This window comes from Phoenix dactylifera, chromosome 2 (genome assembly GCF_009389715.1).
Source record: "Phoenix dactylifera cultivar Barhee BC4 chromosome 2, palm_55x_up_171113_PBpolish2nd_filt_p, whole genome shotgun sequence".
NCBI classification, from domain to species: Eukaryota; Viridiplantae; Streptophyta; class Magnoliopsida; order Arecales; family Arecaceae; genus Phoenix; species Phoenix dactylifera.
In genome coordinates, this window is record NC_052393.1 from 10,614,549 (window position 1) to 10,633,572 (window position 19,024).

The 19,024-nt window shown below is 36.3% G+C and overlaps 1 protein-coding gene across 1 annotated transcript; it reads left to right on the forward strand.

Moving 5' to 3' along the window:
• Positions 1 to 522: 522 nt before the first annotated feature.
• Positions 523 to 18,797, forward strand: LOC103712166 (3-hydroxyisobutyryl-CoA hydrolase-like protein 2, mitochondrial; the record flags this gene model as incomplete). The annotated part of the gene is given in 15 exon segments (XM_039120961.1): positions 523 to 660; positions 765 to 845; positions 1,025 to 1,093; positions 1,221 to 1,278; positions 3,337 to 3,416; positions 4,683 to 4,767; positions 10,272 to 10,355; positions 12,622 to 12,711; positions 12,820 to 12,894; positions 16,268 to 16,338; positions 17,704 to 17,802; positions 17,880 to 17,929; positions 17,931 to 17,979; positions 18,059 to 18,100; positions 18,182 to 18,797. Coding segments are annotated over 15 exon segments (1,191 nt in total), but the record flags the coding sequence as incomplete, so codon positions are not given.
• Positions 18,798 to 19,024: the final 227 nt, after the last annotated feature.

The following is a 19,024-nucleotide window of genomic DNA, read 5'->3' on the forward strand; positions in this document are numbered from 1 at the left end:
AATTTTTTGATTCTATATAAATACCCAAGATTTACCCAATAAATAATCAATGTGTAACTAAACATAAGCCTGCACACGTCCTCACATACTTCTATTGTTTAAGTCCCAACATCTTTGTCTTGCTAACTGTTCAAATTCATATAAATCTGATCACAAATACTACAATTGGTCCGTGGTCAGTTCCAATGGATCCATGTTGCAGATCTGCAGTGTCCTCTAGTATACACAGGTTAATAGATTATGGGTCACATCCGCTCTGATACTATTAGTAATAATTCAGAATTTCACTTAAAAAGATTAGCTGAAAGATATTATTTGGATTATTTGATTCTATATAAGTATTCAAGATCTACCCAATGAATAATCAATATAGGATCAAACATATGTCCATATAAGTTCTTATATAAATACCTTTCCGTTGGTCATTATAGATGAGGTTCTGAGTTGTTATAACTATCTTGGAGATCAGAAATCCATTTGATCATTATAGTCGAGTCTTCTTGTAGCCAAAAATTGCTTTAAACCCAAACTGTTGAACGGGGAAGTTCAGCAAGGGGCACAGAAGATATTCGACTCTTTCTTGAGGTAGCACATAGCGCCCTCCGCTTTCTCTCCAACCCCCATACCAGCGCCGCCCAAGATGTCTCTCTCCACAACGAAGTCAGTTCGCCAATTGGCCACTCCTTTTCGTGTCGTTCCCTCTGTCCTCCTATTCTCTCATCGTAGCTCTGTTCCTATTTTTGCTGATGGCGATTCAATTCCAGGTACTCGTGGAGGGCAAGGCGAGCGCAAGGGCAGCGATCCTTAACAGGCCATTTGCTCCGAATGTTCTCACGACGAGCATGGTATTTGTTTCTTGAATCCCATCCGTGCTTGGTTTTGTGATCGGTTCTTTTTCTTTTTATTTTTATATTTTCCTCTCTCGCCCCTTGTATGCAGTTGCGGCGTTTGATTTGTTGTCTCAATGAATGCGGAGTTAGATTTGTTTAATAAAAGGTCATATATCGGTGATGATTATTTTTAGGCGCTTAGGTTGAAGAAGCTGTACGAGTCGTGGGAAGATAATCCTGATATCGGGTTTGTCATAATGAAGGTAGGATTTCAGTTTGTTTGGATGCTAGGTTCCTCTTTTTATCTTAACATGGGTTTGTTATGTGTTAAGAGAACTCATTTTCTCTAGCAGTATGAGGAGAACTTAGATGTGGTTTTAATTTCTCAAGTGCAGAGCATTCTGTGCCAGGGGAGATGTTGTCGCCCTCTACCGATTGCTCAGTGAAGGTCAGTATCGCTTTTAGTTAATGGCTTGCTGTTCTGATCTAGATTGAAAGCTCATTTTAATTTAACATTTATAATTGGTACATGTAACGTGATATTTTGTGCTCAATGTATATGGTTCTATTATTTTATATATGAATTCATGAGATGCATCAAAAGGGACAGAGGATCTTTCCAAGTATTGCTAGTTCCATCTGCTAGAACTCGAACATGTCTCGAAGAATCGCATCTAGGAGCCTTGTATACGATTTTGGAGTATCACCAATCAAACAAAAATATAATGCAAAAACTTTCATGTATAATGTTTTAAACTAGTTTATGATCCATATAGGAAGAGCAGGAAGATACAATAGTACATGCCTGAACAAAGAGAAGAAAATGGTACTAAGATTCAAGTGATACCTTCCAACACCTTAGGCTAAGCATCAATGATATAAACTTGGGGCAGGGGGACGGGGAGAGAATACACTCTTTTTTTTATTGGATGGGATAGAAAAGATGGGGTGGTTTCTTTTAGTAGCGGAGATAAAGGAGAGTGGAAATGGATAAGAAGAAGGTGATGAAGAATATTGAAGGATTAGCAAGATAATAATAAGAAGGGAGAAGCAGAGAAAAGAGAAAAAGAAGAAGGAATTAGTGGATAGAAGGAGGGTTATAAGGAGAAGAGATAGGAAGAAGTGAAGGAGAAGTAGAATAGAGTAGAAGAGGATGATGAATAATGATGATCTGGATTCATTTGGGAGCTGGAGGTTGTTGAATTGTGGAATTCAAAATGACCACATGAGATATTAAAGTTCCACCTTGGAAGCTTTGTTTAGGAGGACCAACATGTGATGATATCTACCATGGTTTCCCTTAATGCATTTAATACCATGCCGATTTGTTACATCTCAGCCTATGTTTCATGCCATACCTTAATAGGAGGCCAAGGCAACAAAGGTTAAAAAAAATTTATGCATTAAAATTAAAATTGTTTGGCTAGTTGGTAAAAACAGCAAAATAGTCAGAAAAGAACAAGATGACTTATAACTTATAAGCATATCTAAAGTCATTCCATGTACTTCAAAAAGGTAGAGAGGATCAAGAGGGTAGTCTAACTGTTGGCTCTAATCAATAAGGACACTCTATAACTTTCCCACAGAAAATGGTGTTTGGATCAGACCTAATGGTAGAAGCTATTTATTAAGATAACATGCATAGATAGGGAAACTGTTAATGGAAAAAAGGAAAAGAAACTGATGCTTTACTCAGAAGAGATAAACTATATTTATCGATCCCATGTTAAATATTTATCAATAACCAAATGCAGAAGTATGATAGATGAAAACTTATTCATGTACAGAACTAATTTTCAGCCTGTTTCTGATATTTTGTTAGTCCGAAATTTTAATTTTGTCTTATGCCATCTGTATAAATTAACCGCTTATAAGTTTAGTCCCCGGAAACTGCCATTCCTCTTACATAAAAGGTTCGTTTGGTTCGCGGGAAAATAAGGGGGGAAAGTGTGGTCAACAGGAAAGTAATGAGATGCCTCTTGTTTGGTTGGAGTTTTCAAAGAAGAGAGACGGGAAAGTTGTATTCTCATGGGAATATGATTCCCATATTTCATGGGAAAGTCTTTCCCATGAGAAACATGGGAAAGTTACTTTCCCATGAGGTAGAAATCACTCCATTTTTATTTTTCCCCAAAAAGGCCCTTCAGCATTAAAGAAGCATTAAAGACCTGATTTTTGTTGAGGGTATAATAGGAATTATGCATAACTTTTCTAGAAAAGTGGATGGTCAACCAAACATAAGCACTTTGAAAATCTATCACTTTCCCATGGTTAACCAAACATGCCAAAAGCAGATTCCTAGGCATTCTTTTCCTAGGAATCTGCTTTTCAGGAATCATATTCCTAGGAGGGAAAATGCTTCCCGCGAACCAAACAAGCCCAAAATATTTTACATGACACCCACTACACTTGTGGCTTTGCATGTTTAAATTATGTATTGTAGCTTTATTAGATCAATTGTGCTTATCATTTGACTGTATTACAAGTTATTATTAGTTGTATGCAGGGAAGGTGGAAGATTGCAAGGATTTTTTCAGGAACCTATATATGTTCATTTACATTTTAGGCACATATTTGAAGCCTCATGCAAGTTTGTAGCTTTCCTAAACCTTCAGATGTTGGAAATGTGTTACTGAATCAGGACCTTGGAGTGTTTTTTTAACAACTGATACAGATATTTAATGTAATATTAATTATTTGAAATTACATATAACCAGATCTGTAGAATTCCATTTATTGTAGTAGTTGGACTGTAAGAATTACTCTCTTTTTTTTTTTTTTAACCATTTTGCTTGCATATATGTAAGGCTGTGCTCTAGCCATAGCCAGAGGATCAAGTTTTAAAATGATTTTTGACACCCAAGTATTAAATTATATCATTTTTCAAAATTGAATTTCTATTCGTATGTAGTAACATCACTAGTATGTACATTGAGAATTAGTTACAAAATTGGAAATCGTTTCCTCAACTTAAGTTTGAAGTTGATTAGGCATTACATGATTTTTGCTCTGTGCAAATCTGTTTTTTTATTTTTCTTTTTTCCAGTGCTGTGAAAAAAAGAGCAACAGATTCTTTTTCTTCCTATGATAATTTTGTAAAGCTCTATGAAAATAGGAAGAGGAGAATCAACTTATTAGCCCATGTAATTTGCACCGGCTTTGCTCTCTTGATTAAAAGTAGTAAAATTAAATAGGGCCATCAATTATGAAGAAAGTTTTACATTTCAAATTCCCATTTCTTGCTTTCTTTTGATATGGCATGATGGCAATAGAAATTGTTTTCCTAATTTTAATCATAATTCGACCATCAATTATGAAGAAAGTTTTACATTTCAAATTCCCATTTCCTACTTTCTTTTGATATGGCACGATGGCAATAGAAATTGTTTCCTGAGTAATGAGAATCTTAGATGAGAATAGAAGAGCTCAGAATGAACTATGACTTGACCACTTTGAAGTCAGGTATACACATAATATTGTTGTGGTTAGTTTTTGTTTGCACAAGCACTAAATATGCTCATCTACAATGCTTTATAGTGCATCTCTGGTTTTAGTTTGTACAGATGATAATATTTTCTACTTCCCTAGAAAACTGTGAATGATCATGGTTTTCCTCTTCAAAAGGAACTAGATGTATTCATATGTGGTGGATCTGTTATTCTTTCTTTCTTTCTTTCTAGAATATTTCGCAGAAGACATTTCTTCCCCTCCTATAGCATTTAGTTGATATAATATTTTAACAAATTGTGTAGAAATATTTCCCTTTCTAAATAATGCTATTTGCTAGACATTCATTTTGCCATTCAACAGTTTGGCTGCTATGTTAAGTTTTACTTACCTTATTCCATGAAAGTGGCCATTTTGGATGGTATTACCATGGGGGGTGGAGCAGGAGTTTCAATTCCTGGGACATTTCGTATTGCAACTGATAAGACTGTATGAGTAATATATATCTGCTCCAAAAAATTGTAATGATATATTGTTTGCTTTTGTGCTCAAATTGTCAACAAATAAGTAAACAAGTTTCAAGCATGTGATGTTATATAATTCTGGAAGCATGCTACATGATTGTTCTTTCTTCTGGTTAAATTGACATGCCTTCTGTCTGGGTGACTCCATGGAAGAGCATATAGATACTTATGTCACAAGCAAACTAAATGTTGTCTTAAAATGAAGGTTATAAATATTTTGAGGTTTCTTATACAAGAAATGAAATAGGCATAACGACTTGATGGGGACATCAGAGCCGTTCGTTCAAACAATCGAGCCATCAGAGCCGCTCGCTCGCGTTCGCACCACGGGATGACATCATTATGGCTACGAGAGGATCCTGAGCCACCGGATTGAGTCAGGCCCAGATTGGGTCCATTTGAGTCTGCTTTATTTTTTGCATTTTGCTCTTGTTTAAGTCAAGTCAATTTGGTCAGTTGTTTTGTTATTAGACAAGTCAATTGGGTTAGCTGTTAAGTCATGTAATTAGGTCGAGTGATTGGATCGATTTCGGTATATAATCAATTGATTGACTTAGTCAATTAATTGAAGGGTCCAAGTTTGGTTAGTTGTTAATTGATTGATTTGGTCAATTCAAGATGTAAGGCCTATATAAAGGCACCCCTCTCATGATTTAAGCATTGAATGATTGAATAAAAAAAACCCTAGCCTCCTCCTTCTTCTCTTCTTCCTTCTCTCCTTTGATAGGAGTCCATTTAATTTCTTTACATGCAAAGTTAGCAAGACCCACATATCATGTATATTGGTATTTTTTTCCCTTGTTGGAGTTTATGCTATTTCTTCATATTGGAGATCAAGCCATCTTTTTCTTTCCATTTTCTCATCAGGTCCGTATACTGGACAGCATAACATATTATATTCCCAAGCAAAAATTAAAATCACCAAAATGGCATCACTAGTAAAGATCTGACTACATTGACCTTTCTAGTCAAACTAATGTTTATGCAACATGCAACAATTGATCAACAGTTAAATTGCCATGTTTCTGTTAGTAAATATATTTATAGACTTTCATTTGCTTTCGTCAATGTTTCCTTTTTGTTTGAATGTTCTCATGATTTCAGCCATCTTATTCGTTAAAGAACTATTATGCTGTTTCCTCATTCTAACAATTGTGGAAGGTAACAGTTATTTAGGGTATATGGTCAGAATCATTTCATAGAGGACTTATTAATTGACTTAATATCAGGGGCCTACCATCATTTTGTGGCCATTAGAGGACTTTGTAATTAACTTGTACAAGTAATTTACACGTGAGAGCGAACTACTTGTAACTAAGGTCTACAATCTTGGTACCGGGCACAATACCTGTACATTATGATTCAGTACGATATGGGCCGGTATGGTACATCATGTATCTCGTACCGAAACAGCTCTTAAACTATTTTTCTTACCTTTTATGTCAGTATTGCTCAGTATAGATTAGTACATTTCTGTATGCACCTTCGTACGTCTCAGTACACACCTTAGTACGTGTCGACACCCTTTGGTATGGACAATATGAGGCTTGTACCTATTTGAATATGAGTTTCATACTAGTTCCGACCTGGTACGGTATGGTACACCCTGTATCGGACAGTTCGGGGTGGTATGGCAGTCTATGTAGAGATGGGCACTGGGCCGGGCCGCCCATGGCCCGGCACGGCCCGGCACGAAGCGGGCCGTGCCAGGCACAACCCGCTTGCTACAGTAACGGGCCGTGCCAGGCACAGCCCGCTTGCTACAGTAACGGGCCGTGCCTAGCACGGCCCATAAAAGGGGGCCGGGCTGGGTTACCACTTTCTGGCCCGTGGGCCGAGCTCGGCACGACCCATAAGGGCCTGGGCTGGCACGACTCGTGGGCCAAGCACGGCACGGCCCCGCGGGCCAGCCCGGCACCACCCATAAGGGCCTGGGCCCGGCACGGCCCGCGAGCCAGCCCGGAACGGCCCATAAGGGCCTGAACCGGGCCTGGGCCGGGCCAGGCACGGCCCGTCCCCCTTAAAATAAATGAAAATAATTTTTTTAATAAATTAATAAATATTGAAAACTAAGGATTTATTAATATAAAGCCACCTTAATGGTGGGAGGTTTGGTATAGACCCCTACCAGTTTATTAATTTAAATCAAAATGGTACATGAAGGGAGGTTTGGACTTTGGACCTTTGTCTGACCTCCAGAATACAATAAGAAAGGAGAAAAAATAGAGATGACTCACTTTAACAATTAAAAAAATAAAAATGTACAATTATAAAAAATTAAGAAATCTTACTAATCATCAGTGATTCAGTATTCACTATTCAGTAGTGTTTGTATCATCATCATCAGAGGATGTTGTATTATGTCCACCTTTATCTTGAAGTCTCGCCTCAGCATCCAACCAATCTTTGAAGCAGAGAAGCATCTCAACCGTTTCGCCAGTCATCCTACTTCTCTTTTCGTCAAGAACACGCCGACCTGCACTAAAAGCGGATTCCGATGCTACTGTGGATATCGGCACAGCTAAAATATCGCGTGCCATTGCAGACATAACAGGATATTGATTTTTAACACTCTTCCATCAAGATAATACATCTAGACTCTCTATTTGATTTTCATCATATGCAGACTGAAGATCATTTCGTAAATAAAATTCTAGTTCACTACTTAAAGATGAAGAAGATGAAGATGAACTTGAAGCATGTGTGTGTTTTCTCTATGCAATGAATGAAAAAATAGATGACGAACGAGAACTACTAGAAGAAGAAATAGAGCTTTGTACGGAGAATCTAGATCCACGAATTTTTTCATCATATATAGCATAAATATCATAAAGAAGTTGTTTTACCTCAATTTTAGTAGGTTCAGGATCTTGAATCATATTTTCACAGTATGCATCAAGTAAAATTAGCACGCCATTCAATTTAACTCTTGGATCAAATACAGCAGTTAAGTTATGCATAGGACATATCTTGTCCCAATACTCATTCCATTTAGATTCCATTTGTTCAATAATAGGCATTAAAACATCATCAAATCTATGTTCTGCAAATTTTTGACTAATTATATATGCTTGTTGTAAAAATGAACATGAAGTTCGATAATAAATACCAGAAAGAACATTAGTAGCATTATAAAAACTAAGCAAAAAATCTTCCAAAATTTTTTCTTTATTCCAATCAGTTTCAGTCAATGTATAGCCTAATCCACGATCATTAATATATGCACTTAATAAGTTTTTATATGGGTATGCATCATGTATCATGCTATATGTTGAGTTCCAACGAGTAATTACATCAAGTTTAAATTTTTTAAAACGTTTACCATGATTTATACATAGTTCCTTAAATTCTTGAAGTCTTGATCTTGAAGCATGAATAAAAGAAACTGCATTTCTAATTTTTGAAATCACATCTTGAATCATGCCCATGCCAGTTTGAACAGAAAAATTTAAGATATGACATGCACATCTAATATGCAATAAATTTTTATTTAACATGGGATGCAATGAGTCCTTTAATAATGTAACAGCAGAATTATTATTAGATGCATTATCAAAAGTAATAGACATAATTTTATCATTAATATTATATGAACATGCAGTTTGATAAATGGCATTTGAAATTTGTTGCCCAGAATGTGGAAAATCAAAAGCACGAAAAGCAAGAATACGTTTGTTTAATTGCCAATCATTATCAATATAATGAGCAGTAATGGCAATAAAACAATTACTACCTATAGATGCTGACCAAATATCAGAAGTTAATGAAATTTTTACATTTAAAGTAGAGAGTGTTTCAATTAAACTTTGTCTCATTGCTAAAAAGTTAGTCATAGCCACTCTTCTAAATATACGCCTACTAGTTCTTTTGTAAGCAGGTTGTAGGTTTAATTGAACATATTCTTCAAAATTAAAAGATTCACATAAACTAAAAGGTAATTCATCCTTAACTATCCATTTTACAAGTGCTTTTCTTTGAATTTCATGATTATATGCAAAATTACCTACAAGTGATCCCCCTTGTATATTAAGGGTACTTTGAGCATGAGAATCATGTATCCTATGACTCTCTTGATGTCTTTTAAATGGCCTGTTCCCCCACTACTACTACAACTATAAAGTTTGGCACATTTTTTACATTTTGCTTTCCAGACTCCATCAACCATAATTCTATCAAATTCATTCCATACAGCACTAGTCCTCTTACGAGAAGAGGTTTGATCTTCACTCGGTTCACTAGTTCTAGAGGAACTAGGAACATGGGGTTGAGGATTAGTTTCTTCTCCCTCAGAAATAGGAGGAATGCCAAAATGACTTTCCTCAAAAGATGACATATCTAAATTGATGAATGCAAAAAATAAAAACTAACCACAAGAAGGAATTGAGTAGAGGGTCAGAGGGCAGAGGTAGAGCTGAGATTTCTGAGCTTCCTCTTGTGCTCTCAACAGGAGTGACATTCTCTTCTCAACAAGAACCTCCTCTTGTGTAGCACTTGAACACTTGCTAAATGCAAACTAAAAATTAAATTGCTATAAGAGCACTTTAGAAGAGAGAAATAGTAGTAGTAGAGAAGGAGAGAATAGTTGGTTTGGTGTGGTGAGAATGAGGGAGGAAAGGGGTATTTATAGGACTCCAAATATTTTTTTCCCAAAATACCCCTCAAATTAGCCGTTTTGGACTGTTGGGAGGGGTATTTTGGGAAAAACTAAAAAATAGCCGTTTGGAAACGACTATTTTCTTCCCCCTGCCAGACGGGCCGTGCCAGGCACGGCCCGTAACGGGTCCAAACGGGCCGTGCCAGGCACGGCCCGTCTTGTGCCAGTCACGGCCCGTAACGGGCAGATTTTTTTTGCCAGACGGGCCGTGCCAGGCACGGCCCGTTTGGACCCAGGCACGGCCCGTCTGGCAGCCCGTGATGGGCCGTGCCTGGCACGGCCCATCTCGTGCCGTGCCGAGCACGGCCCGCCACCCCACGGGCCTAGGGCCAGGCCGGGCCTAGGTTTTAGGCTAAGCGGGCCGTGCCGGGCACGGCCCGTTTACGAAGCGGGCCGGGCCAGGCACGGCCCGTTTATTCTGTGGCCCGGTGGTTCTGGGCCGGGCCGGCTCGGCACGGCCCGATGCCCATGTATAAGTCTATGCTTCCAATGCATTAGCAGAATTCAGCTTAAGCATGTGTTCTGAACTCAGATTTTAGAGCATTGCATTACCTTGGTTTAGGCACATGGTTTTTGTGAGAAATTGTTTAGCTGCATGTTGAATGATATGCATCTGATATTATGCTTATTTGCGAATTAATAGCTCCGTGATGAACTGGAAATGGTTTTGTGCAGTATATACGTTAGGATATCCTAGTTGTCTGCATGCTTTTGAGTTAAAATGAATGTTTATAAAGGTGTTGTCTTGATTTTGTCATCTTTAGTTGAACATAGAATTTATTTAAATTACTTTAAGACTATATGAACAATTTCATATCTTCGCCACTCCTGAAACTCAAATTGGCTTGCATCCTGATGCTGGGGCTTCCTTTTACCTGTCACATCTAACTGGTCATGCAGGCAAGTCCTTGGGATGAAATCTGCTGAACTTGCTTATGACTTAAAAGTTCATGAAAAAATTATTATTATAGTCCACTTCTTGAAGGTATAGTCATCTGTCAGTGTCTGTTACTGCTTGATATTTGAAGCTCACACAAGCTTGATGTGGATGCCCATTTTGACACTATGATATATTAATTTGATGAAAGTTAAATGATAGAGCAAGTTTTCAAGTCTTGCTACTGATGTGGCTGGAGACAAAATAAGATATGTACTTCATTTCATAACTCTCACATTTTCTGAAGAATGGAATGCTTTTGACACTCCAATTAACAAATCCAGTGTAGCTATTTTACTTAATCCTACCAAGTAACAAATTCATATTCGTTTTTCTCTTTCTAAGGTTCCTTGGGTCAGTCCATCATTTTGCACCCGAAATCAATTCTTTATTCTTTACCCTGATCCTACTTGTGGTATATGCTGGATTATACCTATAATCTACTCACTGCATATCAACATGTTGCTAGCATTTTATTATTACCATCTATTGGAATTATGGTTGAAATTGATTTCTCACATGGGTACAACTTCTGGAAAATGTTTTTCCATTGTCTCACAAGTCCAAGAACTATTCCTTCTTGTAATCTAAAAACTTTGGGTGTATAGTTCACTTTTCTATGGTTTATTTTTCTTTTTAACAGGGTTTTTTCTGAAAACTCTTAATCCTTGGCCTCAGATTGCTGATGACTTTGACTTCTTACTGTGAAAACTTTGGCATACTTATTCACGTTTACTTTGAATATGATTTCAAGTTTCTTTTTTTTAATATAAATTTCCAGAGTATCAAGTGGTACTTGGCAAACCTTGAAATCTATGTAGCCTTGCCATCATATACCATAGCAATACAGAAATATATGTTAATAAAAAATTTAATTGTCATATATAGATGATTTCAACCAGCCTTATAAAGATGAAGCAACATGTTCTGAGCCCTCAGAATACATGATTATTTTTTATAAGCATATCATCACAGTGCTTCATAGTGGACATGTGTTCTTACTGAAAAATATCACTGGAAATGCGCGAACCACCATATCAACAGCTTTCAACTAATGCAGATTTGTCCAAGTGCAATTCAATAAATTTTAGGTTAATCACTATTGACTAATGTTATCCAGTATGATAAAGAATGATAATAACTGATAATATGTCCATACATGTTAATATTTGGCGACCTTAAACACATGTTAATATTTTGAGGCATGAGTTGAGGGGTAATGCCAGGTATTATTTACAACATACTATATATTGCATGATAAATTCTAGGGTACATGTGATTTATTATTAGAAAATGTATTCATGTTTCTGTTTTTTTCCTCAATTAATATACATTTATGTATTTGAGTAGTTCCTACACATAGTAATTGATTAGACTAATCTTTTTTTGAGATGAAGTGGTCTATCAATTCTCATCCAAGATGAATCTCTGCCTTAAGTTGCATTTCTTGTCCCCATTGTCATATGCCTCTGCGTGCTTGTGCAGATGTTATTGAAGCATGTACAGTGGATATTAAGAATTCATCCAAGGTGCATGCTGGCGAGACATAATCACCTTGCACCATAGTGACTAATTTTGCATTCAAGGGAATCTATTTTTGTATTTATATTTTCTTTCATAAACACCATCAAAACCTAACATTTCATTTTTCTAGGGCTGGCAAATGAGCAAGCTATTTGCGAGCTGGCTCAAGTTCTGCTCAAAATTTGGTTTGAGTTTGGCTTGCTTAGTTAGGAAACAAGTTGAGTTAGAGTTAGTTTAACTCGCTCGAGATCGGCTCAAATTAGCTCTAAATATAAATATATAAATATATAAATAATGTATATTATAATATATTATTATTTAAACTATTATTATATATAAATAATTATTTTATAATTATTTGCTATAAATTAATACACGTTATATAGAATAGCATAAATTTTAACTATAAAATTAAAATATAATCGAGCTTATTACCCCAAAATATATAAATAATTTTAATTTTTTTACTTCATCCCTTAAACAAGTTGTTCATGAGCAGCTCGAGCTTTGCTTGATTATAAAATGAGCCTAGCTAGAGTAGGCCTTGCACAAGCTCATGTTCGGCTTGTTTGCACCTCTTCATTTCATATTGTTTATCTTTTGCTTTTAATGACTATCTTAACTAGTGTTTCTCTTGCAGCATACTCGTTGCATTTGTTTTCTCATCACTGTTGTGCAAATTGGTTCCCTGTATTCATTTTGCAGGGGAATATCTGGCTTTAACTGGTGAAAGGCTCAATGGGATAGACATGCTTGTAGTTGGCCTTGCTACGCATTATTCAATGAGTGCTGTTTGTTCCTTCAGTCCCTACTATATTTTGGAACTCTATATCTAGAATTTCTAAGATAGAAATATCTTCTTTCACCTCCGTATTAATGCTTTTTTTTTTTCTTTTAACAGAGGCTTAATTGATGATCCTTCTGTCATAGGCTCTTCTCTTGCACAATATGGTGATATTGTGTATCCAAATAAAAAAAGAACATTTTGCACAGGTGATGTTCATATTTTAAATTCTTTGCAGTTCTTTATTATATCAAGTGATCATTAAGGACAATCATTGCTATCAAGTAGAACAAATATTTACAAATGCAACTTTTGCAATCTAAACATATAATGTCACTTTATTTTCTTGTTTGAACACTAAAAGTTTGGTGTCAGAAATAGAGAGTGGAAATTTAAGATGACTGATGTAGATGTTCCGCAAGTTACATAAAGTTTGTCTGTTTCTATTATGTACCATAATGTCCATGTTCCCATAATTTTAGCATCACCAAACTTTATGCTAAAAAGACAAAAACCCAGAAAATATTATTGATTCTGCCCCGATTAGTAAAGAAAATGCTCCAGGTTCATTTCTTTTTTTTTCCTCATATAATAGCCTGCACTTTATCAATATATTTTGTGAAGCCATAAGTAAACCCAAAATGGCTGCTTCATAGATTTCACAATTTGTGCAATCAAGGTCAGAGAACTCGATTACAATTGGGCCTGTGGAATTTCAACTCCAAAAATTTTGACAGTTTAAATAGTTCTCCATGTTGTGTATTTTTGGTCAAAAAAGGGGAAAAGAAAAAGGAACAAAATTAGGATTAAATTGAAAGAAGCCAAGCTATTATATAACATTTTGGACTAGTTCATGTTGTTTAGGTTCTTTCATTTACTTATTGGACCTAAATCATTCAAAAATTTATTATGTGTAACAGCTTTGAGCCCCTTAGCACCTAGTGTCAAGGCTTGCCATCTTGGTACCGGACCCTATACCGGTGCCACACTAGTATTATGTTGGTACAGGATTTTTTCGGCGTATCGAGTACCAATACCGAACTGGTATGGTACGGTACATCCTATACCGCCCGGTTCTGTCCGGTGCGAAGCATGCCTAACGTATTATTGAAATCTATTTCTAAATAATTTTGGATAGGACATGCAAAAATCCTGTATTTGATCACTTTATTCTCATATTTTTTGAGGTTTTCTGGCGATTTATTTGAATGCATTTAGTTATGGAACATTTATTTGTTTTATGTAAAAACATGCCTGTTATTGTAGTGATGGTGTTTAGAATTCGGTTGTTCACACTAGTCTCTTTAAGGCACTGTAATAGTGGTTTACTGTGATTATAAGACAAATCTTGTATAACGGCTTTTGCCTGGAACCTGCCTAAACTAACTGAAACATGAAAATGTGTTTCTCAGTTTGGCCCAGGCTAAAACCAATCTGTCTCTCAGCCGAAATGGATCAGTTTCACTGAAACGTTGAACCTTCTAAATTATGACCTTTTCTCTTTATGGATCAATTTCTCAAGTTAGGAATAGCGTCTTTAATTGACATACTTTCTGCGTATATATACTAATTCTCTGATATTGCCATTTTTTCAGAAAAAAATGAAAAAAATCTATAACTGATAAAAAAGATAGACCTTGGTTCAATTTCATGTCTTCAACAAGTTTAGTAATAAGCATAACAACCCTATTGTTCCGATGGAGAGAAGAACCTATAACTTCTTTATGTATTCATGACTTTCACTCCTGAGTATTTCATGCATTTTTAAACATCAGATTTATTCTTATATCACAAGACTTTAACATTTTTTACTGATTTAAGTTCTTATTATTTATTAAGCTAGTAGCCTGACCTAGTTTCTCTCATGAGTGAAGACAATTCTACTTCACCATTTTAACTTGATGAAACAAGAAGTCATTTCCTGACTTTGATTCCTCTGAACAAATACCTTTGGCAGAATCTTCATTCAATATTTTAGGAAATAATTTATCATCCATCTTGCTTAAGATTCCTCTTCTATCACAAAAAAAATGCTACTCTACTTTAACACATTCATTTGTATGCCTCTGGTTTTTCTTTCTCTCCCTCGAGATAGCTAGTTTGTAGATTTCTTTGTTGCCTTTTATATGGTTCAATCCATCCAACTGATTCAAGATTTATGAGAATAGTCTTTAATCATCTTGAATACCATTAAGAAAATCTAAACAGTAAAATACTTCCAGGTCTGCACGTGATTTTTGTTAAATAGAATATGTTGCCTATTGTCTTATCACCCAAGAGTACAATTAAACAAACCTTTTTGGCATATGCAATGCAATTTTTGTTTAACATTGTTTCAAAAAGGAGTCTTAAGTCTTGAATATTTCCATTTTGTTTCTTCTTTTGCCTGTAGCCTAAACCTGTGTCAACTCTGTAAGATGCCTTTCGAACGTAGCATTGGGATCCATCTGCTGAAGTGGCAAGCTTATTCTGGATTCTCATACCTGCACCCACTTCTTGTCACATTATGTTTTCTAACTTAGTCATTGATGACATGTTATACAAAAATCAATCTCGGTTCAGATGGTGCTTTCCTGAAATTTTGATTATTTATATTATCTTGTTTTTTATGAAATAAAATAACTAAATTTGCTTATAGTGAAAAGCTATTCACAAAGGACATGTCTTTAATCTTTATAGAAATCAAATAACTGCAGAAACACTGCCACTTCCTAAAAATTTTGAAGAGCTCTGCTTCCATGCTCCTGAGACTGATCCTAGTCTGGATTATTACTTTGAGATTCTATCAGCTACTTGTTTGAGAATTCAGGCATGGGAATTGGCCCAAAGCTTCGGAGGGACAACTTACTGACTAAAAGATGATCAAGACTCTTGCATTTCTGATATAAAACCAAATAATAAGATTGAAGAAAACCCTTTTCTTTCTACTTCTTCTGTTGATAGTTTCTGATGCAGAGACTTCCTCATAAAGAAAGCAACCATGAATAACTTGCTTGTGCCAAAATTTAACTGGTAATAAGCATGGGTTGCTCTGTCTTCATAGTATAAAATCAAGCAACTATCTTCGTAAGTTGATATTTTCTTCCGGAACGGTTAAAGGTCATTGAGAAGTCTCTGCTACTATTGACAATGAGTCTGCTACCTTGTAGTTCCTGCTTTGGATACTTAAATCATTTTCCTTACTGTATTAGCACTCATCTGCAAAGGTCATTCAAAGGTATTGCAGATTTTAAGATATATATACATATATATGTAATATGTATATATATGGTATTATATCTGGAAATATATGAAAAGGGTTGCCAGCTGCTACTGAATTTGTATGTTAAAAACATATTAAAATAAGATTTTATTTCCTTTTGAATATATTGCAGATCATGCTTTTGACCCATTATCCGTAATTTCATATATATTGTCTGTGGCATGTTTCTCATGTAGAATATGTAGAATTTTTATCAATGTATTTTGGGAATGCAATCAGTTTTCGTGCTTAGTCTCTCTGTCAATTCTGTAATATTAGGAAAAAAAATTGTTGGATATGATATTTGGTATGTTGACTTTTGTGGTGTATTTTGTTCAGGCTGGGGGTCATCGATAAGTGTTTTGGCCATGATAAAGTTGAAATTGTGGATGCTTTGGTGAGTGTTCCTGTTTTATCTATTAATCTCCATAGGCTACTGACAACTTATGCAAGTGTCATTTTGCTCTTAGCATCATATTTCAGTTTATTAAATTAGAGGTGAAAACAAAAGAATGATGAATGCAACCGTGGTAATGAATCTTAGATTGTTAGGATCACCACTAGAGTTCTATTACAACCATTTTTTATAGGTCATACAAAAATCAAGGTTTGCCATGCCGTCCTGAACCGCCTAGTTTGGGGTGTACCAAACTGTACCTAGGGCGAACTAGTATGGTTTTGTCCCTCGGTTCGAAAAATGCAATGAGGAGGGGAGAGAGGGAAGGGTAGAGAGGAAGAGAGGGGGGGGGGGGGAGAGAGAGAGAGAGAGAGAGAGAGAGAGAGGAAGGGAGCGAGGGAGAGATAATGCTTGAAAGCCCTCATCTCATCCGTTGTTTGCTGTCCATTATTTGACTTTAAGTGAAGTCATAACAAAATTTATGGCACAACCCTGTTTCGAATGAAATAGGGGCGACCCTCTGCCAACGGCAGACGACCGACAAGATGAGAGCTTTTAAGCCCTCTCTTGGGCTCTCTCTCTGCTCCCTTTCCCTCACTCCCTCTGTTCCTCCCTCTCCCTCTCCCTCTCTTTCTCTCTCTCCTTCTCCCTCTCCCCCTCCCAATGCTGTACCATACTGTACCGCTGAGCAACTAGTATGGGTCCCGGTTTGGTACAACCAACCTTGCTCTCCATCTTTGTGGTATGTATTTTCTCTATCAACTTCCCTTTCCAGGCATTCTTAACACCCTTCGAGTGACATGCTTCAGCCTGTATGTGGTCCTTTGCAATGAGGAAACCAAGTCATTGTTTCTCCAGCACTGTCTTTTTATAGAAGAATCTCTGTCACTTTATTATATTACTTAACAATTTACTTAAAGCCTTTTTTTGGAAATGCACTTTTCAACTGTATAATTGCCTGGGTTTGTTCTCATCATATAAGCATTCTCATTTCTGCCTTGTTCCTTTATGCATGATGTGACATGCCTATTAAATATGTTCTAGCAAAGTGAATTTAGTGTCCCTTTGATTCTCTCAAAAGTGAACAACTTTTGCCAAATCCTTCAGAAATTACTGAAAGAAAATATGGTCTCAACTTCTCATAACTCATTTGGAAGATTAGCCCAGCTTCAGCAGAAGTCATTCTGGTGGTCACTCAGTGGAACCTTGGTTCTTTTATGCGTAGATGACATTTTACACAAAGGTGAACCTAGAGAACAGGAAACTTCGGCATGTTTGTTATGCACCTGGTTTTGTTTAAGCATAAGATGCAATAGTCCTCTTGTTGTGCCACTTAAAAATTATTCTTTAAGTAACATGCGACAGGAAAGTGAGGCAGCTAGACCAAATCAGGATCGGTGTCCATCTGCAGTCAAGAAACTCAAAGAAGCCTCTCCTTTGAGTTTAAAAGTTACCCTGAGATCTGTAAGCAACTTGAGCACCTTTTTAGTTGCTTCTTTATTGTGACATGCCTGCTGATAATGCTAGTGGTTGCTAAATAGATACGGGAAGGTAGATTTCAGACTCTGGATGAATGCCTTGTTCGTGAATATCATGTCTCTTCATGGTATCTCAAAACAGTTTTCTTAAGAATTCTGTGAGGTATTTGGAACTATTCATCTTGATGAAACATGATATAGTTTGTTCTTTAAAATTACTGACCTACCTCCTGATTCTATAGGGTGTTTGAGCACGATTAGTTGATGAAGACTTGGCTCCAAAGGTATGGACCTTGATTCCTTGATCTATTTATTTGTTTATTGGTGTATTTGATAGGTACGTTTCTGATTTAAACCTGATGCAGTGGGATCCTCCGACTCTGGAGCAAGTTCCAGATGACATGGTTGACTACTTCTTCTCACCTCTTGGTGAGTTCGAGCCTGAACTAAAGCTACCCACCCATTTGCGAGAAGCTTTTATCTAATTGTGGATGGTGGACCTTGGCTCATCATACATCTCCTAAGCAGAGATGGGAGCAGAGAATTTTTTTTTCCCCCATGTCAGTTCAGAAAATATATTGTATTATAACCTCGCTGCTGTGCTGATGAAAATATAGATCCTTGAGCTATAGTTTGCATCAGAGCATCATCGTTACTAGATTTCAGCACGTGCAGTGACATGGTCATTTATTGGAGAGGAGTGCATGTTTGGGAGTGTATTGGTATGGGATATGTTGATGCATGGCTTGAGGGAGACATCCATAAGAAACCGATGCGAGTCTCAAAGTAGGTATTTTCTCTTCCTGTCTCGAGGTAATGGAACTCGAATGTTTCACGCGTAATTGAGAACGATCAGGTGTTAAATACTTATCCCGTGCTTTCTTCCACAGCTAGGCTTTGTTGTAGTAGGAGAAACTGCGAGGCGATTTTTTTTGCATTGAAATAAAAATTATCTATGGCCTCATCCGCCGTGGTAAAGGATTTTCTTAGGTTGCGTTTCTTGTTGCTCAACATTCCAGCAATTTTTTTAAAAAAAATATATAAAAAATAAAAGCTTTGAAATCATTCTTTTATTTTATTTTTAAATCATCTTTCTGTTTTTAATTTTATTGAATCTATTTATTACAGTAATATATAATCTATCTGTTCTATGCTATATATATATATATATATATATATATATATATATATATATATATATATATATA